The sequence below is a fragment of the Rhinatrema bivittatum genome, chromosome 2 (genome assembly GCF_901001135.1).
Source record: "Rhinatrema bivittatum chromosome 2, aRhiBiv1.1, whole genome shotgun sequence".
Classification (NCBI taxonomy): domain Eukaryota; kingdom Metazoa; phylum Chordata; class Amphibia; order Gymnophiona; family Rhinatrematidae; genus Rhinatrema; species Rhinatrema bivittatum.
The window spans coordinates 658,995,092-659,022,331 of NC_042616.1; the positions used below are offsets into that span (position 1 = coordinate 658,995,092).

Below are 27,240 nucleotides of genomic sequence, written 5' to 3' on the forward strand. Positions count from 1 at the left end.
GGTGGATGCCTGGAATGCCCTTCCGGAGGAAGTGGTGAAGACCAGAACTGTGAAGGACTTCAAAGGGGTGTGGGATAAACACTGTGGATCCATCAAGTCTAGAGGATGTGAATGAAGAGGGAGTGGCTCGCGGGAATGAAGGCTACTAACTGGAGATAATACCCTTATTAATATACATACACACGGTTAATGCGACTCCAACATTGCTCTAAGCTTCAATGGTAAGAGGAAATGTGGAAAAAAAAAAAGGATTTGCATTCACAAAAAAGCGGGGTGTAGCTTGTTTGTTACGGCTGTTACTACCCCCAAACCAAATAAGCCTGATACTTCACTTTCAACGCATATCCAGCATAGCTCTCTGCTTCAACGGCAGGGGAGAAAGTCTGATACTTCACTTCAACGCATAGCTCTCTGCTTCAATGGCAGGGGAGAAAATCTGTTACTTCACTTTCAACGCATAGCCAGCATAGCTCTCTGCTTCAACTGCAGGGGAGAAAGTCTGATACTTCACTTTCAACACATAGCCAGCATAGCTCTCTGCTTCAACGGCAGGGGAGAAAGTCTGTTACTTCACTTTCAACACATAGCTCTCTGCTTCAATGGCAGGGGAGAAAGTCTGTTACTTCACTTTCAATGCATAGCCAGCATAGCTCTCTGCTTCAATGGCAGGGGAGAAAGTCTGTTACTTCACTTTCAACGCATAGCCAGCATAGCTCTCTGCTTCAACGGCAGGGGAGAAAGTCTGTTGCTTCACTTTCAACGCATAGCCAGCATAGCTCTCTGCTTCAACGGCAGGGGAGAAAGTCTGTTACTTCATTTTCAAAGCATATCCAGCATAGCTCTCTGCTTCAACGGCAGGGGCAATGTAGAAAAGAGGATCTATATATAGACAACAACCAACAAGGACTGAATTACATAGTCAAGTAAACAAAAGCATGGGTGTAGCTTGCTACTAAGCTACATATTCAATTAGATGCAGTTCCAACACTGCTCTCTACATTAATGGTGGGGTGGAAGGGAAATAGAACTAAAAGGTACTAAGAGCCAAGCGTAACAAGTAAGAGGGGAAAAAAAGTGCATAGCTTGCTGGGCAGACTGGATGGGCCGTTTGGTCTTCTTCTGCCGTCATTTCTATGTTTCTATATGTTTCTATGATATGTGTTTTATATGATTTAGTCATTTTCTTTTTATATATATGTTCTTTTGTTATATATATGTTCATTTATTTATGTGTTTTATCAGTGCAATAATCATGTTAATTTAAACTATTTGCACGTTTCAGCCCCTGAAGCAGCTCGAAGACAGGAGTGAAACTCGGCCTGAGTCGGGCTTTTTAAATTTTTTTATTGTCTCCTTCGAAATAAATTTTAATTGACGGATGTCAGGCATCTATTTCTTTTTTACTTCCTAATGGATTCCACTAGGAAAGCAATGCCTTCTCTAGAGGACTCATATGAGCAAACACCCAAGGAACCAGCTCCAAAGTGGAAGCCATGGAACTGAGAACCTGCAGGTAATCCCAGACCCTTTGCACCACTCTCTCTCACAAATTGTGAAACTGCCTCTGCAATTTGCAAATGTGTTCCCTGGTGAGAAACACTTTTCCAATCCTGGTATTGAAACATGCCCCCAGGAACTCCAACATCTGAGTAGGAGTAAGATGACTCTTTGACAGATATACTACCCAACCCAGCAATCTCAACCTTTGCAGCACCATCACTACCTGTCTGCAAAGGGACTTTGCTCGAATAAGCCAATCGTCCAGATATGGATGAACTAGAATACCCTCCTTCCTGAGAGCCTCCACCACCATGACCATCACCTTGGTGAAAGTCCTCTGAGCAGTCACCAATCCAATTAGAAGGGCACAAAATTGAAAATGTGTCCCGAGGATCATGAACCGCAGGAACCTCTGATGGTCCAGTTGGATTGCTATGTGCAAGTGTTACACTCCTGCTCGCAGTCCCAGCTGCGATCAGGTTCTTACCTCCGAGGCACAGAGCTGTTGACGTTCTTCGTGGAAGGAGCCACAGCCAGCCCTTCTCCTTCACCGCGGAAGGAGCCGTGGACTTTGGTGTCCCTTTCCTGCATGGTGGGCCCTGTCGCCGTGCTCTAATGCAGCTGGAGCCGCCGCCACCGCCCTCTCCATCTTCGCGGCCCAGAGGCTGCAATCCCCGGTCTTTCCTGGTGGCCAGAGCCGCCCTTGGTGTCTTCTCTGCGGCAGGGAGCTGCCTCCAACGTCGGGGCCTGCTCCACGGCCCAGTTCTTACTTCAGCCCTGTACTCCAGCGACGCAGTGGCAGCATGGCCGCTGTCCATGGTCCTGCCCAGTTCCCCTAAAGGGCAGGACCGCGTCTTCTCTGCAGATTTAAAGGGCCAGCCCTCCTGGCCCCACCGGGACTCCTCCCTGGGCATCTTCTCATCTTCAGCCCTATTTAAGGGCCCTGCAGTCAGTCTAGCCTTGCCTTCGCAAGGGGTTAGTCCTCTCTAGGATTTCTCTTCTTCACTCTTGCTGACATTCCTTGTTCTTCGTCGGATCCCTCGTTGTTTCGTTCCTGGTCTCCATGATGAAGTCCTGATGTCCGTGTTCCAGTCTAGTTGTTCCATGATCCAGTTCCGATGCTCCTGATGTCCCGGATGTTCCATGATCCAGCTTTGATGTCCTGAACCCTTGGTTCCTCGTCCACCTTTCTTGGCGTGCCACCATCGTAGTCCGTGACCAGCCCATGGGGGGCTGTGTAGGGCGCTTCGTGGTACATGGTCTTCTTCTCATCTGCAGCACAAGCCTCCAGAGGGTCATCTTTCCCTATAGCAAGTCCCATCTTGGTCCTGTTCCTTGAGGCTCGTTCCAGCCCTCAGATTCACTTGTGTCTGCTTCCGTCTATGACCAAGACTCTGCCAAAACCTGCTCCGCTCCAGTGTGGTCCGTGACCAGCCATGGGTGGCTGTGTAGGGCGCGCACCGGTGCAGGCCTCTATTGAATCTTCGACATGTTCCAGTCTCAAGTTCCACTTCTACTCCTGGAGTCTGCTTCGCGTTCAAGTGTGGTCCATGACCAGTCCTGTGGGTGGGCTGTGTAGGGCGTGCTGCGTCGCAGCCTCAACCTAGTACTTGATCCTGAATCCTTGTTCAGAATCCTTCCAAGTCCTCGTCTGAGTCTTCCTAGAGCTCTGAGTCCTTCCAAGTTCCTCGTCTGAGTCTCCACATTCCAAGTTCCTCATCTGAGTCTTCATGTTCCAGAGTCTTCATCTGCCCTTGCCTCCTGCCCGGCCTGCCGCCTTTGCCATTCCAAGTGGCAGGTCTGAAAGGGCTTGGAGTGGTCGGAGGACCACTCAGAGACCAACCTTGCATGGTTGGCCTCACTGAGGATGGCTTCCTGGTCTCAGCCCAGGCTCGGACATGTCTCGCCTGCCTCGGTACCGCCCTAGAGTTCTCTGAGGTCGTACCATAGCCTAAGGGCACACAATCCCCTTGGAAATGGGACCGCTCTCCTAGCGCTCTCTAACAGCAAGTACACCTTGGTCAAATCCAGGGAAGCCAAGAACTCTTTGTGCGCCTCTGAATCTGAAACTGAGAAACTTTGAGAGCCATGTTTACTTTCTTTAAGTCCAAAATCGGGTGGAAGGTCCCCTCCTTTTTTTTCGAACCACAAAATAAATGGAATACCTTCCCATCCCTTATTCCTCTAGGGAGACAGGAACAATGATCTCCAGTACCTGTAAGCGGTTGATGGTTTCCTGTGCCACTCGTCTTTTGGTCATGGATGCACAAGGGAAGACCATGAACAAGTCCTTTAGTAGAAGAGCAAATTCTAAAGCATAACCTTGGCTTATCACGCTTAAGACCCACTGGTCTGATGTGATCTTGGCCCGTTCCTTGTAAAAAAAAAAAAAAAAAGAGTCAACTGACTTCCTATAACCAGAACCGAGAAGTAGACCGGCCTCGATTCATTGGGCGGACGTGGCTCCACCAGCAACCTGGCCGGAACCATCTCTGTTGGCTTTCGATCTCGAAAGGACTGGCTCCAGGACTGCTGTCTCCTAGTGTTTTGCCTCTGGGCTCCCCCTGAAGCCCTATTCTGCTGAAAATGCCAGATGTTTCATCAGCTCCTCCAAGTCCTCCCCAAAGAGCAGTTTTCCTTTAAAAGGCAATGCTCCAAATGTCCGCCAACAAGTTCTGCAACCAAAGAAGTCATCTGACCAAGAACGCTAACATCATCTTTCTGGAAGAAGTTCTAATGAGGTCATATAATGCATTGGCTTTATAGACCACCACAGCCTCTAGCCGATCCACTTGCTTTGCCTCTGATGCAGACATCGCTTTTTCCACCTGCAACTGCTGCCCCCAGTGCAGACCAGCCCGAATCATAAAGCTGTTGCACACCGCAGCATGTATGTCTAGGGTAAACATTTCAAAAGTCTTTTGAGATGGACTTCCAGCTTCTTGTCCTGCATATCATTCAGTGCTGCAGAACTGGCCACTGGAATGGTTGTCTTCTTCATGACGCAGACAGTGAGGCATCCACCTTTGGAAGCCTCAACAGCTCAAGTGTGCCCTCTGGCAATGAATATAAATTATCCATTGCTCTACCAACCTTCAAACTGGACTCTGGAGTATCCCACTAACTTCTTAACTGACTTATGGAAGGGAAAAGCCTTTCCTCTTAAGCCATACATCACTGGATCCACCTCTTCCTGATCAGATTCCTCTCACAGAACCTTTATCCTTAGCTCTTTAAGGACATACAGGATCAGGGGCCACAGCTCTTCCCTGTGGAAAAGATGAACCATCTTTGGATTGTCCCCCTCAACAGCCGGGGCTTGTCCCTGACCCTCTTCCGGATCCTGCCCTTCTGGAGAAGGATCCACCTCAGAAGGGTCCTCTTCTGATGGATCTCCGTCTTCTGAATCCTCAGAGACCTTGTTCACAGCGTTTGATTGTGTGAACATACCAAGGACTCGCTGAATTCTTGTCACAGCGCTAGCCCGCGAAACCCTGGACCTCTTCTTGGGCCGCGGGTCTACCGACCGCTCCTGCTTGGAAACTCGCTGCCCCATGGCTTTCCTTGCCAGATACTTTTTGTGCATCAAAAGGACAAAATCCAAGGAGAAGGCTGTAGAATCATCAGAATCCTCCCCCAGGAGGTCCTCATTCTCACCTGTCTGTGTCCCCGGGGCTCCCTGGCCCTCCACTGGGCTCCAAATAGCCGGGGACAGCCACAGAGGGAGATCCTCCTCCCCCCAGCAGTTTCTAAAGCAGCTGCGAGTGAAGACAAAATGACAATCGTTCCTGCACTAATTGGGAAGGGGCCCGCTGCTTCCCAATGCACCCGTGAGCCCCCCCAGGCCCTCGCTGCTTTCCTGACAATGCCGTGGTCATTCCCAAGCAGCCCTCTGCCCCCAGAGAGGCAGTGGGAATAAAAGCTTGCATGGGAAAGCTGTGGGCATCGCCGCACGCAGTGCACTTACTGCCACACGGCATGCTTTTGGCCTGTCCGGATCGCGTGTGCAGTCAGCCACCAGAGGATCCTAAGCAACATCTTGACAGCAGCTGCAGCCAAGCCCTGCCGCTGAGCCCCTGCTGGGCTTTTGCTCCAATCTTTTATCCACAGGCTAATTGGCAGTAAAAAGAAAACAAACTCCTTTTTTTTTAACTTTAAAACTTTAAGGAACAGACAAAGGCTACTTCCCTTGAAGGTGAAGAGTGGCAGCAGGCTCCACAAGTCCCCCTGGGGAAGAGGGAACTGGCCCCACCAGATGTCTACCCCTGGTAGTGAAAGGACCAAGCTATATAAGGGGCCCCAACCCCCTGCTTGTCCATCTCAGAACCAGGAGGGATGCTCCCACCAGGACCTGCCAACTTCCTGGGAGGAAATCTTCAAACAACCTGTTTCCTTATCTATATCTATTTCTATATCTATATACATATATCTATATCTATCTATATCTAGATATAGATGTACATATATAATTTTAAACCTAAACTCCAGACTGCAGGTTTTGCACCTCTACCATCTGCTGGAGACAGAAATACTGAGGGACTGCAGGTAGCACACCAGGTTATGTGGCAGTGTCAGCAAACCTTTCTCTATCTCCACCTGCTGGAAGGGAGGCAAAACCCAGCACACTGGACTGATCTGGGAATGTTCAGGGAATCTTAAGACAAGTTGGATTTTATTTTGAAAAATTAAAAAAAAATGTATTATTGAGCTATAAGGGTATGAAAGAATTATCAAGCTGGTAGAGTCTATTATGAGGTCTTCAAGAATTACATTTGGAGATAATACCAAGAATTCTTAAAGCCTGAAAGTAACTATTCTAATCTGAGATTCTCTTATATTAATAATTTAAGAATTCCATGAAAGAAAAGTAGTACATCAATGCAGACTTTAACATAGGTCTAATTCAAAGCTCACTATTAGATGTGAACAGTACAGACAGAGGTGAACAGTACAGACAGAGGAACACCACATCTGACCACTAAATAGAATTTAAAAAAACACTTCTGCATAGCAGTTGTGTAGAGGATATTCACCCTGCATGCATCCTACAGTGTATGCAGGCCCTTCATTTTCAGTTTTTATTCTATTTTGGGGAAATTTCAATGTTATAACAAAAAAAAAATCAGTGGAAAAACAACATTTATAAAGCAAATGTTGCTTACCTGTAACAGGTGTTCTCACAGGACAGCAGGATGTTAGTCCTCACATATGGGTGACATCATCAGGATGGAGCCCAATCACGGAAAACTTCTGTCAAAGTTTCCAGAACTTTGACTGGCCCCTACTGGGCATGCCCAGCATGGCACTAACCCTGCAGCCAGCAGGGGTCCCTCTTCAGTCTTATTTGAAAGCTACAGGCAGTGCCGAAAAATAAAATAACAAAATGTTATGAACCCAACACCATGGGGTGGCGGGCGGGTTTCGTGAGGACTAACATCCTGCTGTCCTGTGAGAACACCTGTTACAGGTAAGCAACATTTGCTTTCTTACAGGACAAGCAGGATGGTAGTTCTCACATATGGGTGAGTACCGAGCTGAGGATGTCCGAACATGCACCAAATGTACCCAAAGGCGTGCAACAGGCACAACAACTGGGGCGGAATTTGGTAGAGGGCATCCTGAACCCGACCGGGCAGGCGGAAAGGTATTGGTACGTCACGTTGTAAACAGGTTAAGAAGAACAGACTGGCCGAAGATGGAATCTTGTCTTCCGGCTTTGTCCAAGCAATAGTGAGCTGCAAAGGTGTGGAGAGAACTCCAGGTAGCAGCCCTGCAAATGTCAGGAAGCGGCACCGATCGTAGGTGTGCTACTGAAGTCGCCATGGCCCTCACAGAATGTGCTTTAACACGGTCTTGGAATGGAATACCCGCTTGCTGATAGCAGAAGGATATGCAGTCCGCCAACCAGGAGAAGAGAGTCTGCTTACCCACAGGCTTCCCTAACTTGTTAGGGTGGAAAGAGACGAACAATTGAGTGCTTTTCCTGTGGGCAGCTGTACGGTCTAGGTAAAACACTAGAGCCCGTTTACAGTCAAGGGTATGCAGAGCCTGTTTTCCTGGGTTGGCATGGGGCTTGGGAAAAAAGGTAGATAGTATAATGGATTGATTAATGTGAAACTCCAATACTACCTTACGCAAGAACTTAGGGTGAGTGCGGAGTACCGCCCGGTCCTGCAGAAGTTTAGTGTAAGGCGGATAGGTAACTAGAGCCTGCAATTCACTAACTCTGCAAGCTGAAGTGATAGCCAAAAGGAAAATCACTTTCCATGTGAGATATTGAAGGTCACAGGAGTGAAGAGGCTCGAACGGTGGTTTTATGAGCCAACCCAAAACCAGATTAAGGTCCCAAGAAGGGACCGGAGGAAGTAGTGGAGGCTTGATGTGGAGCAAGCCCTTCAAAAAGCGTGTTACCAGGGGTTGTACTGCTATAGAGACGTCTCCCTACACCTTTATGGAAGGCGGCTACCGCACTGACATGCATTCTGATGGAAGAAGTCTTTAGACCTGACTCAGATGCCAGAGATAGTCCAGAAACTTCGGGATTGGACAAGAAAAGGGGTCAAGGGACTGAGAAGAGCACCATGACGTGAACCTTTTCCATTTGTAAGAGTAAGATTTTTTCATGGAAGGCTTCCGTGAAGCAATCAAGACACAGGAAACTGATTCAGAAAGTTTAAGTGGTTGAAGGATTAACCTTTCAACATCCATGCCGTCAGGGATAAGGCTTGAAGATTGGGATGGCATAGGCTCCCGTCATTCTGAGTGATCAGAAGCGGGTCCTTTCCCAAGGGAATGTGCCTGCGGATGGAGAGATCCTGAAGTATTGGAACCCACACTTGGCATGATCAGTGAGGTGCTATCAGGATCATGTTTCCCTTGTCCTGACGTAACTTCACGAGAGTCTTTGAGAGAAGAGGAAGTGGAGGGAATGCATAGAGCAGACCGGTTGCTCACGAGAAGCAGAATGCGTCTCTTGGTCGAGAGTGTTTGCTGCGAATGAGAGAGCAGTAATTTCCACTTTACTGTTTTGTGGGGACGCAAAGAGGTCTAGTCGAGGATACCCCCATTGTTGAAAAATGGAGTTTGCTACCGAGGGGTTGAGAGACCACTCGGGTGGTTGAAATACGTGACTCAGCTTGTCTGCCTGCAATTGTCCACTCCCGGTAAGTAGGTGGCCCTGAGGTACATCGAATGGGAGAGAGCTTCCGCCCAGATCTGTGCAGCTTCCTGACACAGAAGGAAGGAGCCCGTACCTCCCTGCTTGTTGATGTACCACATGGCCACCTGGTTGTCCGTCTGAATCAGGATGACCTGATTTGAGAGGCGATCCTGAAAAGCCCTGAGAGCATATCTGATTGCTCGAAGTTCCAGGAAATTTATTTGGTGTTTGGCTTCCTCTGGAGACCAAGAGCCTTGTGTCTGCAGATCTGCTATGTGGGCTCCCCACCCGAGGTGGGAAGCGTCGGTGGTGAGAATGATTTGAGGATTTGGAACCTGGAAGGGCAATCCCTGGAGGAGATTGGTCTGATTTTTCCACTAAGCGAGAGACAGACGGAGTGAGTCGGTGACGTGGACAATGGTCGACAGAGGCTGAATAGCTTGAGTCCATTGAGACCTCAGAGTCCAGTGCATGAGTCTCATGGCCAAGCGGGCCATTGGTGTGACATGGACTGAGGACGCTATGTGTCCCAGAAGGACGAGAAATTGGCGTGCAGTCGCAGAGTGCTGAGACTGCAGCTGGTGAGCAAGAGATACAAGAGTCAGTGCTCGTTGTTGAGGCAGGAAAGCCTTTGCCTGTAAGGTGTCCAAGTCTGCCCCAATGAACGACAAGGTTTGAGATGGGACTAAGTAGGATTTGTCATAATTGACAAGAAATCCTAACGAAATTAGCATGTGTAAGGTTAGATTGAGGGACGACAGAGCAGCTTGCTGAGTGGGAGCCCTGATTAACCAGTCATCCAGATAGGGGTAGACGTGAACACCTTGTGTCCTGAGGAAGGCTGTGACGACTATGAGGCATTTTGTAAAGACTCGTGGTGCAGACTCTAGGCCAAATGGAAGCACTCGGTATTGATAGTGCTTGGGGCCTACTAGGAACCCCAGGTACTTGCGATGAGCTGGACTTATCGCAATGTGGGTGTATGCATCCTGGAGGTCCAGAGAGCAGAGCCAGTCTCCTCTTTGTAGAAGAGGTAGAAGCGATCCCAAGGTGACCATCTTGAACTTTTCTCGCTGTGAGGGCCCGTAGGTCCAGAATAGGACCGACGCCTCCCAATTTTTGGGGGATTAGGAAGTACCGAGAATAGGCCTTGCTGAGAGTATGGAACGAGTTCTAATGCTCTTGACAGGAGAAGGAGGGAAATCTCTTGATCCAGAAGAATGGAGTGTTCAGATGTTCTCCACGTCTGTAGAGGTGGGGAGTTCGGTGGCAGGGCGAGAAAGTTCAGATGGTAACCCTGAGCAATGATTGCCAATACCCATTGGTCGGATGCGATTGAATGCCACATGTTGTGGAAGTGGCACAATCGACCTCCCACTGGTATGTGCGACAGAGGAATCTGGCTGCTGCTCTCTAAGTGGAAGTCAAAAACCGGAAGCAGGCCTTGGTTGAGGAGCTGCTTGTGGTTTTTGTTTACGGGCTTGACGAGACTGCGGTTTTTGATAAGGTCTCGTGGCACGGGATCTGGTTGGTGGCGGGTAAGACTTCTTCGGGCGGAAGAAAGACTTCTTAGAGTCCTTTCTCAAGGGCTGTTTTGAAGAGAAGTCGGAAGGCATCAAAGAGAGCTGTCTTAGGATCTCATGATGGTCCTTTAATTCTGCCACCGTCCATTGAATCTGTTCGCCAAACAGATTATCTCCCACACAAGGCAGGTTGGATAACCGGTCTTGTACTTCTGGGCGAAGGTCAGAAGACTTGAGCCAGGCCCACCGTCTCGCCGAAATAGCAGCTGCAGACACTCTGGTAGAAGTGTAAAAAATGTCATAAGATGTTCTAATCTCATGCTTGCCTGCCTCAAAACCCTTGTTTACTAGGGTTTGTAATTGTTCTTGAAATTGCTGAGGCAGGGAGTCTGAAAAATCCTGTATCTGCTTAAAACTGACCCTGTTATATTGGATCATATAAAACTGTTAGGTGGCAAGTCGGGAGATGAGCATGGCTCCTTGGAATACTCGGCGACCAATGTTATCTAGGAACTTCTGTTCCTTTCCAGGAGGAACAGACGAGTGAGGCTTTGACCTTTTCGCCCTCTTTTGTGCAGACTCTACCACAACTGAGTGGTGATCAAGCTGTGATTTTTGAAAACCAGGGGCTCACTGTACGAAATAGGTAGTGTCAGCTTTCCTGTGTACTGCAGCAATTGATCCAGGATGTTCCCAGTTCTTCTTGAGGAGATCGAGAAGGACCTGATGGATGGGAATAGAGGTGATTAACTTGGGGGCATCCAGGAATTGGAGCAACTCCAATCATCTGGTGCCTATCATCCTGTTCCGTCTGTAATTGGAAGGGAACCAATTCAGACATTTCCTTCACAAAATTTATAAAGGAAAGGTCCACTGGGGAGAACATTTTCTACTCTCAGTGGGTGAAGGTGGTGAAGGTAAATCATCGGTGTCTGTTGAGGTATCATCACCCCAGGTATCATAAGGATCTGCACCCATCCCTCTAGGAACTAGAGGGGGACAGGGTGGTTGGATACCTGAAAGACCCGGTCTAGGCTCCGAAGGAATCGGAGGAATTATCGGAGGCACCGATGATGGCATCAAAGGCACCGGTGCAGGCATCAAAGGCATCGATGGATGACTCGGTGGCGAGGGACATATTGGCATCGATGGCTGAGGCAGAACTCCCAATGGAGGGATGCGGAACAGTGTTTCTCCTCCCGATGATGCTGTCAGTGGGGAGGGCATTGGAGACCCGGGATCCATCGGTGGAAAAGCAGCCATAAGCGCTTCCATCCTGGATAGCAGCGGTGCCAGGGCAGCCGGAATCGGGTCGATGATTGGTTCCACAGGCAGTGCCGGTGTCGGAGAAACCTGAAGACGTTGCATCACCTTGTCGATGGCCTCCTGAACCATCCGGTCCAGTTCTTCTCGGAGACCGGGAACAAGCAGCCCCGGCTCCAGAACAGAAGAAGGAGGCAGAGGCATAGCCGGAGGGACCACCGTTAAAGGCGGAGTCGCAGCTCCCAATCCACGATCGGGTGAGGGTTGCCTCGGTGACCCGGTCGCAGGAATGGTCGGTGCCTTTCCTGGATGGGGTTTCTTCGGCAGCGGCTCAGACAATGGCGAGGTCTATGATTTCGCTCCCTCGATGGTCCGAGTCTTACGGTGTCGATGGCGATGTTTCTCCCTGCGATCCCCTCGATCTTGAGGGGGAGTAGAGGGTGTCGATGGCCGAGAAGTCGTCGATGCCGGTCGGTCAGCAGTCGGCAGTCGATGTTGGCGCGAATTTGACGGGGCCGGTTCTGACAATGTCGATGTACTGGAGAGAGTCGGGGTTTGAGCATGGAAGAGAAGCTCCATCTTCTCCATTCTGGCCTTGCGACCCTTCAGTGTTATTAGGGCACACTTGGTGCAGGTCAAGACATCGTGCTTGCGTCCTAGACACATTACACAGACTTTATGGGGGTCTGTGATAGACATGTTGCGGGTACAGTCCGGGCACTGACGAAACCCCGACGCCATGGCCATGGAAAAAAATCGAGCCGCGGTATGGTCGACGGCCAGTAGGCTGCGAGGGCCAAACTCGACGGTAATCGACGGAAAACTGAGAAAAGTTAGAGGAGGGACCCCTGTGGGGCAATTTAACTTTTAGTAATTCCGTGAGGAAAATTCCTGTCAGGAATCTCTTCAGAGCTCCTTTACCGCGAGGCTACTGCTGCGCAGAAAAAAGAACACTGAAGAGGGATCCCTGCTGGCTGCAGGGTTTGTGCCATGCTGGGAATGCCCAGTAGGGCCAGTCAAAGTTCTGGAAACTTTGACAGAAGTTTTCCGTTATTGGGTTCCATCCTGATGATGTCACCCATATGTGAGGACTACCATCCTGCTTGTCCTGTGAGAATGAACAGGAGAAAAATCAGTGGAAAAGTTATTTTCCACTGATTTGCTTTTTGTTATAGCATTACATTTCCAAGGAAAAATAAAAAATAAAATAAAAGCTGTAAATGAAGGTCTCTACCTACATGCCTTGGCCAATATGGATTAAAATGGGTGTTGTGAGGGTTGGTGTGTATTATGCAGGGGCTACAATTCTAAAAGACAGCTAAGAAAGGAGTTCCACTTGGAACATTTAACCTTGTAGTATGGGAGTCAAAGGCTCTCAGGCACATACATTAAGCTTACCTGATTTCTTCAACAACATTAATGTTTCTCCTTCCCTGGGTTCTCGGAATACGCTCTCTCTTTGGAAATCCGGAGATCTCAGATTGAATGGCAGACTTTGATTTCTCTCTGCTTAGAATGAGTGGGTGAGGGTACTGCTCAGGTAGGAAAGGAAGACTTGATCCTATGTTACCTGGAGTGTAAAACAAGATCAAAATGTTTAGATTGCAAAGCTACTAAACTGTATCATGAACTCTATTCCTAAACTATGGTAGGCCCTAGCAGTATCTCCAGATGTTACTTGCACTTCTCCAGTTCAGAAGTAATGTTTTAAATGTTTGGTTTTTAATGATCTTAAAACCATTTCAAAGTGAAACATTTGTGTCACTCAATTTAGAGTAAAAAGGAGTTATACTGAGCACGTGTGCTGTTCAGGATTTAGAAGCTGGATGGTTTGTATATTATAGTCAGAGCCCCCAGTTTCCTGCTGAAGATTTTTCAAGATTCTATTGCAATCATTAGCAAATTCTGTGGCACAGAATTTAAGATTCAGGGGGTAATTATGTGACTAATTTGCATAATTTGCATATAGAACGTAGTTTTCTAAAACTCTTTTATAAAATCTTTTTCTGATATTTCTGTGTCCAGTTAATTGATGTGGTTATTTATTAGATGAAAAGGGATCTTATAGGGATTTGGAGACAGAGAGGAGAGAAGGGATCTCAGAATCGGAAAATGAAGAAGGGATCTCGGCAAGGGGGTTAGATAATAAAGGATGGAAGAGGATGGATACACAGAGGGAAGAAAAGATGGGGAAATCAGGAAGCAGAGAGCAAGGGGGAATGAGAATAAGAAAGTGAAAAGGGATCAAGAAGGGATCTAGGAAGGGGGATCTAGGGTCAGGAACGGCAAAAATGATTCACTCACATCACTCCCCCAGACACTGATCCTCTTGCTCATATCCCACACTCTTTTTACTCCCCAAACTCTCTCCCCACACTCCCTGCAGTCCTCATGCCCTGCCAATCTTCTCATTTACATAGCACAGTCCGTCTGATTCCCTCATACACACAGGCCCCTTATGTCCCCTTCAATCCCCTCACTCATTAGTCCTCCTGCATTCTCTCTGATTGCCTCACTCCCTCCCCTCTCATGCTTCTTCTCTGATCCCCTCACACATTCCCTTCCCTTTAATCCCCCCACATCCCTCACTCACACTCCTTGCAACACCTCAAATCCCCTAACTCACTTTTCCTCCACTCCCACCACTCTCCTCCCTATAATCCCTCAGATCCCCTCACTCTTGCCTCCCTGCCCCACTCCCTCTTCAATCACCCTCAGCATTCCTCAGTCAGCCTCCCTCTCCCCACATCCCCTGAGATCCCCTCACTCTTCCTCTCTCCATAATCCTTTTTCTAGTCAAGCTCTATATTCCTCCCTTACTCCCCCTCCCACAGAGCCAGCAGGAGGAGGAAGAGGAGCAAGAGCACCTTTTAGATTTGGGGGCAAGCGAATCAAGCTGTGCCCACCTCCTCGCTTCCTTTGCCCCTTGCCCCACTGATGTTTGTCTTTCTCTCTCTCTCTGTCCCTTGCCTTTCCCATGCAGGTTTCTCTCCCCCTCTGTCCAAACCCCCCCCCCCCCCATACTGGTCTCTCTCTCTCCAATTCCCCACCTCTCTATCTTTCCCTACCTTGAGAAAAACCAGGCACTAAAAGCAGCAGCATCTATCTGCCTTCCACTGCTGTTACAGTCTGAGAGGGGTTCAGCAGAAGCATTGGCTGCCATCTCCTGCTGTGGCCCACACCATTCTGATGCCTATGAAGAGGAGAGCAGCAGCAGCAGGTCAGGTGATGTCTTCTTCCTTCGCTTCTGAACCATGAGGCTGTGTTTCCTCATGATTCAAATCAGCAGTTGGACTCCAGGTAGCAGAGGAAGAAGACCTGACCCAGTGTCTTGCTGCTGCTGCTGCTGCTGCTCTCCTCAATCCGTGGAGCAAGGGGAAAAGCAGTTAAATAGCATGCAATCTGCAGGGCTAGGGGGGAGGGGGAGGAAGGAGTTAAAACAGCCAAGTGATTTCAGGGTAAGGTAGTAAAACAGATGCTAAACTACTTTTTTTTCCCCCTGATGCGCTCAGCCCTGTTCTCCTGCAGCAATTCTGTGGGAACTGGGCAATTCCACGGGAAGCGCTGGATTTTGCGGTCCTTCCCGTGGCTGTGACATCGTGGGAGACCACGGCCCTGATTATAGTGCTTCAAACATTACAACATGGCCTGCAACATGCGTCCTCTCACGTGCATCACTGACAGTATGCATCAGGGTTGCCAACTATCAGTAAATTTATTGACATTGAAAAAAAAATTGTCATGTCCATAAAAATAGTTTCATGTCATCAATGATAGGTCTGTCTCCAATGTGTGGGCTCAGGCTCTGGGAGGCTGAACTACTTGGGAGTTGAGGACTCTGGCTCTATACATAAAGGGGTGAAATTCAGCTTAGGAAGACCAGCTATGCACAAAATGGCAACAGTAAAATATGTATAAAAGTTAGGTTCTCAATACAAATCTGGCAGACTGTCAGTATAAACAATGTGAGTGAAACTATCCACACTCTCAAATATTATTACTCTAAAACATACATATGAATGCGAGAATACAAGCTTTATTATCAAAATTTACATCACAGTTACAATGAGACAAATATAAATGGCATGGGATCACTCACTCTTATACACATACACACTTATCCACATTCATTCCTCAATGTTTAAAATTATATTCTGATGCTTATTAATAATAAGCACTGTTAAACAAAAACGGCAAGCATAACCAAATCTATTCTCCTCTAACATTAGCAATTATGTTACACACCTCTATGGCTTTTGTGCCATTTACAACTTAATGGATCAAATGATTCAAAAAGAACTCTTGATCACTTCAATAGTTATATTATGTACCCTTATGGCTATAATGCCATTTACAACTTCTTAATAAAGAATATAAGCAAGAATTCTCCTAATCAATATTATCTTTGATGTTTACATGACAGTTGATTTCTCTCAAACTTCTATGTGTAAGTTATGTCCTTGTCCTGGGCCCGCTTCCGAACTCTGCTTACCTTTTCCTGTCTTGACCTTGCCCGGTTCCTGTACGCTGTTGTCTGTTGCCTGCCTGCCATGGGCTTGCTTCTGGACTACCTTGCTAACCCCCACTCTCACCTTGGGCCTGCTTCTGGACTATCTTGCTAACCCCCACTCTCACTTTGGGCCTGCTTTGGCCACCACCTCTGCGGCCCTACTCCAGCTTAAGTCCCAAGGGCCCGGATCCCTACGGGCTCCTCCCAAGGGGATTCTGGGTCCCGGGTGAAGCCTGTTGCCAGACCCATTGACTCCGCCTCCCGGTCTGACTTAGGAACCCTCCTGGCAGCCAGGCCCAAGGGTCCACTGTAACACCTCCGCAGTAACAATCAATGCTGTTTATCACATGATATCATGCAATATTTTGGCCTGAAACCTTCCTCTATTACAATAAGCTGCTTTGCATGAGACTTGCATGCATAAATTTTGCAAATCCATGCAAAGCAGCTCTTGCATAGTGAACCTATGCACATAAAAATACGCAGCTGACCACCAGAGCCTATTTTGGAGGGAAAAAAGAGGGAGGCCTCCCTAGGGCATAATTTTAGACAAGGGCGGGGTCTGGGAGTAAGAGGGCCTTGTTACTGGGGTCTCGAGGTAGGCAGAGGGGAATTTTTCAACAAAGGGGAGGAGTTAGGGAAGGGGGGGCAGGCCATTGTCATGCAATTTAAAATCTTTTTTTTTTTTAAACTTTTGAATTTGGCACTACTTCAAAGGGCAACAAGTCTTTAAAAAATAATTAAAAAAAATAAAGCGCCGGCAGTCGGGTGCAGGAGACAGACGCTCAGTTGACAAATATCCATTTCCTGAACCCCTGGCTCTGCACCCTTTAGGAAAACAGGCGCTGATAAATTTGGCGTCTGTTTTCCTAACCGGCGGATGGCTGACGCTTGCGGGCTCCCATTATCAAGGAGGTGCTAGGGGCATGCAAGCGACCCTAGCGCCTCCATGATAACACGACCCCTAATTTAAATATTGCATGGCGCCTCCAGGAGGGGCGCCTGGAGCGCATTAGGAAAGTGAGCGCTGACTGTTCAGCGCCTGCGTTCAGCGCACAAATATTGCATCAGCCCCATTGGAAGGTAAAAGCTAGATAGAGAGTACATTGTACAAATCAACTCCTCTTTTACCTTTCATCATTCCAATGACAGGAAATCTTCACTGATTACAATTTTGCTGTCCCTGCTTCTGACTGTCAGGCCGATACAGTAAAGCGCGTCCGCGCTACCGCGTCTTTTAACCCGCGTTTTAGGTGCAAAAGCCGGGCGCACGATTCAGTATCGTCTTTTACGCGTCCTTACCGCGTGCCAAAAAAGACGCGCTGCCATTAGAGCCCACTGCATGTATATGGTATGTTAATGATCGGATTAGCTATTCCCCTCGAAATAGTAACACACGCCCAAAGTAGAGCGTCTTTAACCAGTATTTTTACCGCGTCTTTAACCTCTATATTTACCGCCTACCCTGACCTTAGCGTTAGTTTGGTGTTGTGCTCTGTGACAGTCAGCATCGGACTGGACAGCATCATGGACAACATTTATATATTGGCTTTGGTGATCTTTTTCATTCGGATGAGAACCAGAATAAGAAATGCTCGGCGAGGGAATTGTAGACGGCCGATTAGAGACAACAGCCAACAGGAGAACCCAGCTGCAAGAACAGAGGAGGTATGTTTGTGTTCTATTTTGTGAGGATCCAACTGTACTCTGGGCGTCTCTGAGGCTCCGCGGGTCGAGTGGAGACATGGACGCCTCTACGGACGCCGGAGAGAAGGAAGCCGTGGAAGGCTTTCCTCCAGCGTCTAGAATTAGGCGTCTGTGCCGCTCCGCGGGTCCATTAGAGACATGGACGCCTGTACGGATGCATCTAGAACTAGGCATCCCTCCCTGAGCTCTGCTTCCAGGGTCCCATACTGAAGTGGCGCTTTTATTGTGGTACATAGCCATATTAATTCTTTTAATGCCTGTACAGTATGTTTAATCTTCTGTTGTTTTTATTTCAGGAGCTGTGATCTAGCCATCTTTTAAAAGCAACCTGATCCATCCATCAGAACCATTCCCAGCAAGCTTATCCCTCCATCAAACCATACCCCAGCAAGATGCAAACTTATAAATAATAGTGAAACAAATGAAAACTTGCTCAAATTTCTCCTTGTCTTCTCTGCGTTTTTCATGTTTTCATTTTTAATTCTTTAAGTATACTATCAATAAACTGTATGTAATCAATACATCGTGTTTATAAACTGTATGTAATCGATAGATAAAATGAATAAAATCAATAAACAGTATATTATCAATAAATAAAATGAAGTATAAAATCGCTAAACTGTGTCTACCGGTTTTATCATTAATTTATTGCTTTCTTTCCTTTTATTATATATGTTTTGTTATTTTGGCGTCCACGATGCTCCGGGAAGAAAGTTGCGGAGACATGGACGCCTGTACGGACGCCAGGGGAAGGAAGCCAGAAGGCCTTCCTCCGGCGTCTAGAATTAGGCATCCCTGCCGCTCCGCGGGTCCTTCGGACGCCGGGAGAAGGACACCGCGGAAGGCCTTCCTCCAGGGTCTAGAATTAGGCGACCCTGCCGCTCCGCGGGTCCATCGGACGCCGGGAGAAGGACACCGCGGAAGGCCTTCCTCCAGGGTCTAGAATTAGGCGTCCCTGCCGCTCCGCGGGTCCATCGGACGCCGGGAGGAGGACTCCGCGGAAGGCCTTCCTCTGGCATCTAGAATTAGGCGTCCCTGCCGCTCCGCAGGACTCTTGCACGCAGGACTCTTGCACGTGTAACGCCATCCCCATGTGGCCACGTTCGGACGGCCATTTTTTCTTTGATTATCAGGTCTCTGAAGATGCAGCGTAGAAGGCTGCCTAATTTCACTGAGGGGGACGTCCGGCTGCTGGCCACTTTAATCGTGGCAGACGAACACCATCTGTACTTTCGCCCTGGGCGTCCGCGGGACCAGGATTGGGCCGACGAGGCCTGGCGGGCGCTCAGAGCGGAATTCAACGCCCAGTCGTCCTTCCCGAGGGAGGTAAGTTCATAGGCCTCTGTTGTGGTTTGCCAAGTTCGGGTTTATGTTGCTTATAAGGAATGACACAGCTTATACTTCTTTGGTAACAGGGAAAAACCAAGTAAAATTTAATTTGGTCGTGTTCTGTATTGCTTGGGGTCAGAAAAGATAAACTGAGACTTGTTTGGTTAGAATAGCTTTTAGCCTGTAAAGCAAAGTCAAGGTTATATATTAACTTATCTTTCCTATTTGTGTTTTATTCTCACCAGGTTGAGGCATTGAAAAAGAGGGCAAGAAGGATTAGGCGGGAGGACGCTGGCTACCTGCGGGACCTGCAGGCCCACCACAGAGCGGAGGAAGGTATGTGCTGTCAGCAATTGAAATGTCATGGTTACTATGCAAGCGGTGAGGTGTTCTGTAATAACGGCTATAAGAAATGTATCATTTCTACCGTTGGATCTTTGCATGGGCAGCAGTGAAACTTTCCCATTTCTGTTTTCAGAGACGACGTCAGAATCTTCACAGAGCACAGAATCCGCTACCCTGACTTCCCCGCCACCAGGACAGCAAGGTGAGCCTATAATAGTTTCATCCTTGTAAAAATATATGGATATTTTATGATGTGTGGCACGCCACTCTCATTTGAATTTAAAATGTAAAGCTTACGATAATGCAAGAGGGGATGTCTTGTTTAAAATGGATATAAGCAAGTTCTTTTTACTACCGTTCTGTATCTTTGCATGTGCCATAGCAGTTAAGCTTTTGCTTTTTCTCATTTCAGATACGTCGGCTGAGCAGGAAGGTGATGAGCCGTCGCCGCTGAGTACACTACCACCCCTCTCTCTGTCCGCACCAGCCATGGGCGACCCAGCAGAAATGATTTTCCCACCCCCTGTCTCTCCTGCCCCCATTTCTCCTGCCCCACCAGCCATGGGGGCAAGGACGACATCATTATTGATGTTGTCAACCCTGTCTCTCCAGATCATCCAGGGGGGGCCAGCGCAGCAGCCAGGGAAGTGCCCCCTGCCCTTGAGGCACGCCTGGATGCTGTGCTGTCTCTCCAGGTCCGGGTGTCCCACACCCTGGATGATCTGGTGGGACTGACCATGCAGGCGGTGACCATCCTGCACGACTTGCGCCATGGCCAGCAGGAGATCATCGAGCTCCTGCACATGATGGCTGGAGCACAATCCTTGCTGGTCATGGTGCAGGCTCCTGCGGGACGGCCACCATCTGAGCAACATCAATGATGATGATCCTCCTCTTCCCCCATGGCATGGCCCCTTCCCTTCACTTTCCCATCCCATATGTAAATATAGCAAATGTTGCTTACCTGGTGTAACAGGTGTTCTCACAGGACAGCAGGATGTTAGTCCTCACAAATGGGTGACATCATCAGGATGGAGCCCTGTACGGAAAACTTTTCTGTCAAAGTTTCAACAAGCTTTGACTGACACTGGCACACTGGGTGCACTGAGCATGCCCAGCCTGCAATTATCCCTGTGAGCCACAGGTGTCTCCCTCAGTCTCGTCTTATAGCTAAAAAGCGCAAGCGAAACTAAAATAAAAGTATACAGACCCAACTCCGCGGGGTGGCGGGCGGGTTTCGTGAGGACTAACATCCTGCTGTCCTGTGAGAACACCTGTTACACCAGGTAAGCAACATTTGCTTTCTCACAGGACAAGCAGGATGGTAGTCCTCACAAATGGGTGAGTACCGAGCTGAGGATGCCCGAGAATGCACCAGATACACCGCAGACACGCGAAAGCGTAATGACGGAGGTGGAAATGGGAACGGAGGGCATCCGCAACACCATAATGGGTTCGTGGAAGGATGTTGGGTAGTGAATTGAAAAGGGTAAGAGTAGTCGGACTGGCCAAACATGGAGCATGCCGGCTAGTCAATGTAAGCAATAATAGGCTGCAAAGGTATGGAGAGGACTCCAGGCTGCAGCCTGATAAAAAATTACAAGCAGCAGTAACCAAAGGGAAGCTGTTAAGGCTAGGACGGAAACAACAGTATGTGGATACCCACAGTGTTGTAGTGAAGTGTCTGCTTGTTGGTAGCAAAGGAAATACAGACCACTTAGTCAGAAGGATTAGATCTGTGTGGCCACTGTAAGTCGCAGCTTGACTCTTGCATGGAGGAAAGAGTCAAGTGGAATTCACATGGAATGCAGTGCAATGTAGATAGAATGTAAGCGCAGCATTACTGTCCAGGAATGTGGAAAACCCACTCTCTCCCTAGGGCGAGAGAGAGAGGCTAGGAAAAATTGGCAGAGTATTTCCTGAGTAAAGAGAGATGCAACATCTACCTGAAAAGGATAGAAAGATGAATGCATAGAACCACTCAGTGACGGAGGAACGAGTCAGGTGAGTATGGAAAGAGTGCATAACTCACGGACCCTGCTGGCAGGAATGACATTAAGAGGGAAAGAAGTTCCCTTGCCAAACTGTGGAAGAGAGGAATGGAAAGGCTCAAACGTAGAATGTATGAGACTTATAAGGAAAATATATATGTTCATTCCGTGATTAGAGAAATAGAGGCGGCTTGATCAGTGGATAATCCATGGTAAGCCGACTGAGAGGTTTACCGTAAACGGGAACCCAACTCCCAAAACGATACACCTACTGAGAGAAAGGTGTAACTATGTGGAGGATGTCTGGAGAACAGAATCCGAGGGAGTAAGAAAAAATGGTGGAAAAGTAAAAGGAGTAATACCTCTCTTTTTTTTTTTTTTTTTTAAAGCGTCAGGAGGTAAAGCCTGCCATATTAAACGGCAAGATTTATGTTTAGAAGGTTTTGTGACGCTACCAGAACCTAAGAACATCAGTAAGTCTATGATTTGGGACTGACTGGTGAGAGAAGAATAGGTTACTGATATGATGGATTGAGAAGTATGGGAAGCATACTGATCTCAGTCAGGGAGTGGGGAAAAGAATACTGAACCCCATCCCAGTTCAACATTAGAAAAAATGCTGGCTACGAGAGGCAGCAGAAGAGATATATTGAAGAGGCCTTTGAGGGAAGAAAAGGCATCTAAGGGAACGCATAGGAAACATGTGTAGGGAGCAGAACCTGTGCATCGTATGGAATGATGCAGACGCAGAGGAAAGTTTAATTAACTCAGCGTGAAAAGATTTTCCCTGTACACATGTAATTGAGACCATTCGAGAGGATAGAACCTACGTGGAGAAGGTCTGATAGAGCGTTCATTAAATCTCTTAGATATGTGGCCCAAGGAGGCATGAAGTGAACAAGGGCCAAGGTAGAGCTGCGCAGCTGTCTAGCAGAGCAGCTAAGAGGTAATGCGTGCTTATGAGTTGGAAAGCACATTGTCCCTATGCTGTCTGTCTGTATGCACAAATAATTGTTGCAAAAGCAGTATTGGAAGGCATAAGGGCATAACTCATGGGTGCAACGTCCAGGACGTTTATGAGAAACTATGCTGGAGTGCAATAGACGCATAATGGGTTGAAAGCTTTCAGGAGAAACTTTATAACCCTAAGGAATTGCGAGCATGAGTCGAAGGAGACTAGGTCCTAGTTCGAACTGGGATAAGAATCAGGGACGAAAGCAATGAAACCCTTAGGTCCATTGAGTATAGAATGTCACTGAATATAACCCATAGCAGTTTTGAATTATGAGAAAAATGCATAGTGGGAAGAAACCCCATAGCCCAACCATGAAAAGTTGAAGGGCTGAGGTTATGGAAAATATGCACAGGGACATATACGAATGTATCAGAATGTCTGTGCGTATGCTGGACAAGAGGGTCTTAAGACTGTGGTGTCCAGAAGTGTTACAGAAGGGATTTATGGCAGTGACAGTAATCCCAGTTAGTAAATGTATAGTGAGTCATGAAAAAAGTGAGAGCTCATTGCATGTACTGAAAGTGGTTAGCAGTAGTCTATGCAAGGAAAGTGAATGATGTTACACTCCGCAGAGAAAACAGCATTCACCATGATGCAAGAGACAGTTCACTTACCGAAGCTGGTGCCAACGGCAGAGCTTGGGGTTGTAATGTTGACTCATCATAAAGCACATAGAAACATTAAAATAATGTACTTACTGCAGTATGGAGTGATGGTAACCAAAGATACCATTGTACCTGTGACGTCTAAAGAAAGTTGGATTTTCTTAGGTCCAGGATGTGCGGAGAGTAACTATTTTCTGTTAAAAGAAAGAATAGTGCAATTAAAACTCCCCAACCCCCCTCCCTTCTCCCCTCTGCACTTCGTAGCGCCTGGGGGAGTGTACCGGGACTTTGGTACAAGGTGGGGTGGCCGCTCTGATATCTGACCAGATGGGAGACCAGGAGGTGTCCCAATGGAGGATATCATGTAGGCTCCTGCAGGTGTGTGAGCAGTAAGTGGTACCCGCATTTCTGTATGCTGTACAAGGAGACACTGAGACCTGTGGCCAGGCCTCAAGGTGGACTTGTACATGGGGCAATGGTTGCTGAATCTCATGTTTAGCAGATCAGCCAATGCAGCTGGACCTTGGTTGGGAGGGAACCAAGAGTCAGAGCATTGGTCGGCACAGGGACTTGTTACTGACAAGAGAAGAAGCCCTGCTGCAATCCCAAGAAGATAGAGGGGTTCTCCTGATATTGTGGCTAACATAGCTAACATAGCAATATGTGACACTAATACAGTTCTAAAAGGCACATGACCCAGAACTTTTCGAACCACGGTCCGAATGGGAGAACACAACTCTATGGGAATGCCGCCGAAGCGGGTACTTACCATCCGACGTGGATCGCCGCAAGACGAGCCGGTGATGATTGTTGACTCCGACGGTCTCCGGAGTCCTCGAGGGTAAGGCCGGGGACGTAAACGTCCATCTCGCTCTGAAACCCGGTATGGTGGCACAGGTACAGAGGAGACAGGCCAGACGTGAGTGGCGTTTAGACTGCTAAGTGTAACAGATGGCCATAGTCCCACACCACTTGACGGTGGGGCACGCCAGGAACAGAGGAGCCCTAACGGAACTCATGTTCCCTTCCCTCGTCACAGCGGCTCGATGTGTCGTGACGCCAATGCAGAAGCTGTCGGACCTGGATCCGGAAGTTCTGGATCACCAAGGACTGCCAAAACTGTAGGAACAGTGCTGATGGCAGTGGTGATGTCGCTCTGCCCGAGCGTTGTCCAGCCTGGAGAAGGATGGCACCGATGTGCTGGATGGCGTCAGCGGCGGACGATCACGATGTCGGCGATGATGGGTGCCACGGTGCTCGGCCCGGTCTTTCCCCAGCGCCGAGATGGAAGCCCTCGTCGTCCTGGAAGGCGATCGATGACGAACTGTCAGCACGCCTGCTCTGCTCCTGACACAATGGAGTGTCTTAAGCTAATACGGGGCTTAAAAAAGAACCCAAAGCGTGGAGCAATGTGAGGAGGCGAGGGTATTATGTGGTGGTGCTATGTCGGTATTGACGATATTGAAGGCAACCTAAGGGGCTTCGAGGATATCATCAAAATGGGTATGAAAAATCGTCGATGACTGGCCAGGAGAATGATGACAGTGACGGGCACTGACAACAGTGGCATAGGTATCTTTGAAACGATGTGGAATCGAATAATCGAAAAACATTGCCGTTATTGAAAAAGATACCGGCATCGACTGAGTCGAAGTCGAATCAATAGGGCGTCAAGGACACCGAAGGAAAACGGAGGTGTCGAGGGCATCGATGCATGGAGGCGGGCATTTATGCCGTTTGTGGCATGGCCACGGGCATCAACTATAGGGCCACAGACGTTGACGGTATCGATTTGGACAGACTCAGATTTCCAAGTGTACATGGCATCGGTGCCCCAGACACGTGTGTCGGTGGCATCGATATGGACACGTATGGAATCGATGGCATGGATCTCCCAGTCGATGAATTCCATCCCGGCATCAACGCCAGTCCTGGAATCGGCATGGGCATCGATGCCAGCCATAAGGCTGGCATTGGCATCAACGCCCATCCACGGAATCGAGCCGGCATGGATACCCACCGATGGGACCCACCTGGGCATCGAATTTCACCGATGGGAGCAGCCTGGCATCGACTGCCCTCGATGGATGCATTCTAACATAGATGCCCATGGATGAAACACCTGGGCATCGGTGTCCATTGATGCAAAAGGACCTGGCACCGATGCCATCGACGGACGGCCATCCGGCACCAATGCCATCGACGGACAAGCCATCCGGCACCGATGTCCATCGATGGGGACCATCCGGCACCGATGTCCACCGATGGGGACCATCCGGCATCGATGCCCACCGACGAATCGATGTGGCACCGATGCCCACCGATGGAAAAGGGCTGGACATCGGTGGGGAGGATGGGGCATCGATGGCATCCCCAAAAGGGGGGGTGGCATCGATGAAGTGACCCTGGGATCGTTAAAAAGTGTCTCGGGCAGCGGTGGCGGCGACCCGAGTATGCATGGCAGTGACTAACAGCGTGTGCGTCAATGGCATGCATCCGGGTAAGGACGGCACCGAGGAAGCCCAAGGAAAAAAACAGTGCGTAGGAGGAAAAAGCCTGGTAGCACTGAAAAGCAAAAAACATGGATAAAGGCATCAGGGCACCGTGGGGGGAGGGGCGCTGATGACATATAAAAGCCCAGGGCGGTTTAGGAGGGTCCCGGTGTAGCGATAGGGTATCGACTGCGTGAGGGTACCAGGGAACGAAGGACTTGAAGCTACAGAGGTCCTAAAGTTAAGGAAAAAATCCCTACCCCACTAGCATAAGCAAGCAGAGTGTCACAGAGATACTCGCAAGCTGTTTAAAGCTAACTGAAAAATGGGGGAAGGGAAGGCTTCAGTCAGTTAACAGCCTTAAGATAGTGACAGAAACCGACCGAAAAATAAGAATTAGTACTCACCGAGCGTCGTAAAAACGTACGCGGAGGGAGACCTGTGCAGGGAAAAGTGTTTTTTGAAGTGAAAAGTTAAGTGTTTCCATGAGGTAATTAGTTAAAAAATCCTCACAGAGCTCCAACCGCTATGCTGACTGCAGAGCGGAAAAAAGAAGACTGAGGGAGACACCTGTGGCTCACAGGGATAATTGCAGGCTGGGCATGCTCAGTGCACCCAGTGTGCCAGTGTCAGTCAAAGCTTGTTGAAACTTTGACAGAAAAGTTTTCCGTACAGGGCTCCATCCTGATGATGTCACCCATTTGTGAGGACTACCATCCTGCTTGTCCTGTGAGAAATATATATATGTATATAAATGTAAAAAAAATTTTTTGCAATAGTTGTGCATAATACAGAAAACTGTTTTTGTAAATAGTTCGAAAATATATTTGTTTTGAATTTGAATATTGACTGAGTTTGCTTAATTTACATTTTTTGGAATAGTTTTTACATGAAATGAGGAGTGGGATGACACATTAAAATGATACATCAGGTAATGGACCAAACAAACTTTTATTTAAACAATTTAAGGCAGGTTAATGGAACAAAAGGCCAAGGCGACATCTCGAACTGCGTTGATCAATTCTGTCATCATTTCTCTAATCAAAATCGTTTGAGAAGCCATCCCAGCATTGATGTCAGCTCGCATCAACCTCATTTCCTGGAACATCTGTTCATTGTGTTTATCCTGTCGAGAGGTGATTCCACTCAAACTGCTCGCTTAGCCCGTCAATTTCCCCATGCCCTCCTATACAAAAATTGTATATAATTTTCAAACCTTTTGTAAATAGTTAAAATAGTTAAAAAATATATATTTATCTTTGAGTTAAAAAATTGGTACGAGTTTCATTTCAACAATTTATTGCATTAAACTTCTGTGGCGATAAACTTCTGTGGCGATAATCAAGAACAGAATGACCGCCAAGGATGAGGAGCACATGCAGAGCATACAGACAGAATACAACGGCAAAATCAACCAAACAGAAGAGGAGCACATAGAATACAAAGGGAAAATCAACCAAACAGAAGAGGAACACATGAAGAGCATACTTATGGAATAAAAAGGGAAAATCAACCAAACAGAAGAGGAGCATATGAAGAGCATAAAGATGGAATACAAAGGGAAAATCAACCAAACAGAAGAGGAGCACATGAAGAGCATACAGATGGAATACAAAGACAAAACCAAACAGAAGAGGAGCACATGGAATACAAAGGGAAAATCACCCAAACAGAAGAGGAGCACATGCAGAACTTACAGACATCCGTAAAGGCAGCGGGGCCTTTCAGTCATGGACGTCCAGAAAGAGGCAGGAACATCCATCAACGTCCATGAACGGAAGCCCCAACCTTGGACATCCGG

General features: G+C 48.0%; 1 protein-coding gene across 1 annotated transcript in view; it reads right to left on the reverse strand.

The window, feature by feature from the left end:
- PPP1R42 (protein phosphatase 1 regulatory subunit 42) overlaps positions 1 to 27,240 on the reverse strand; it is a 231,902-nt gene that overhangs the window by 32,276 nt on the left and 172,386 nt on the right. Inside the window, 1 exon segment of the mRNA XM_029591417.1 lies at positions 12,844 to 13,015. Coding sequence (XP_029447277.1) covers positions 12,844 to 13,015 — 172 coding nt within the window.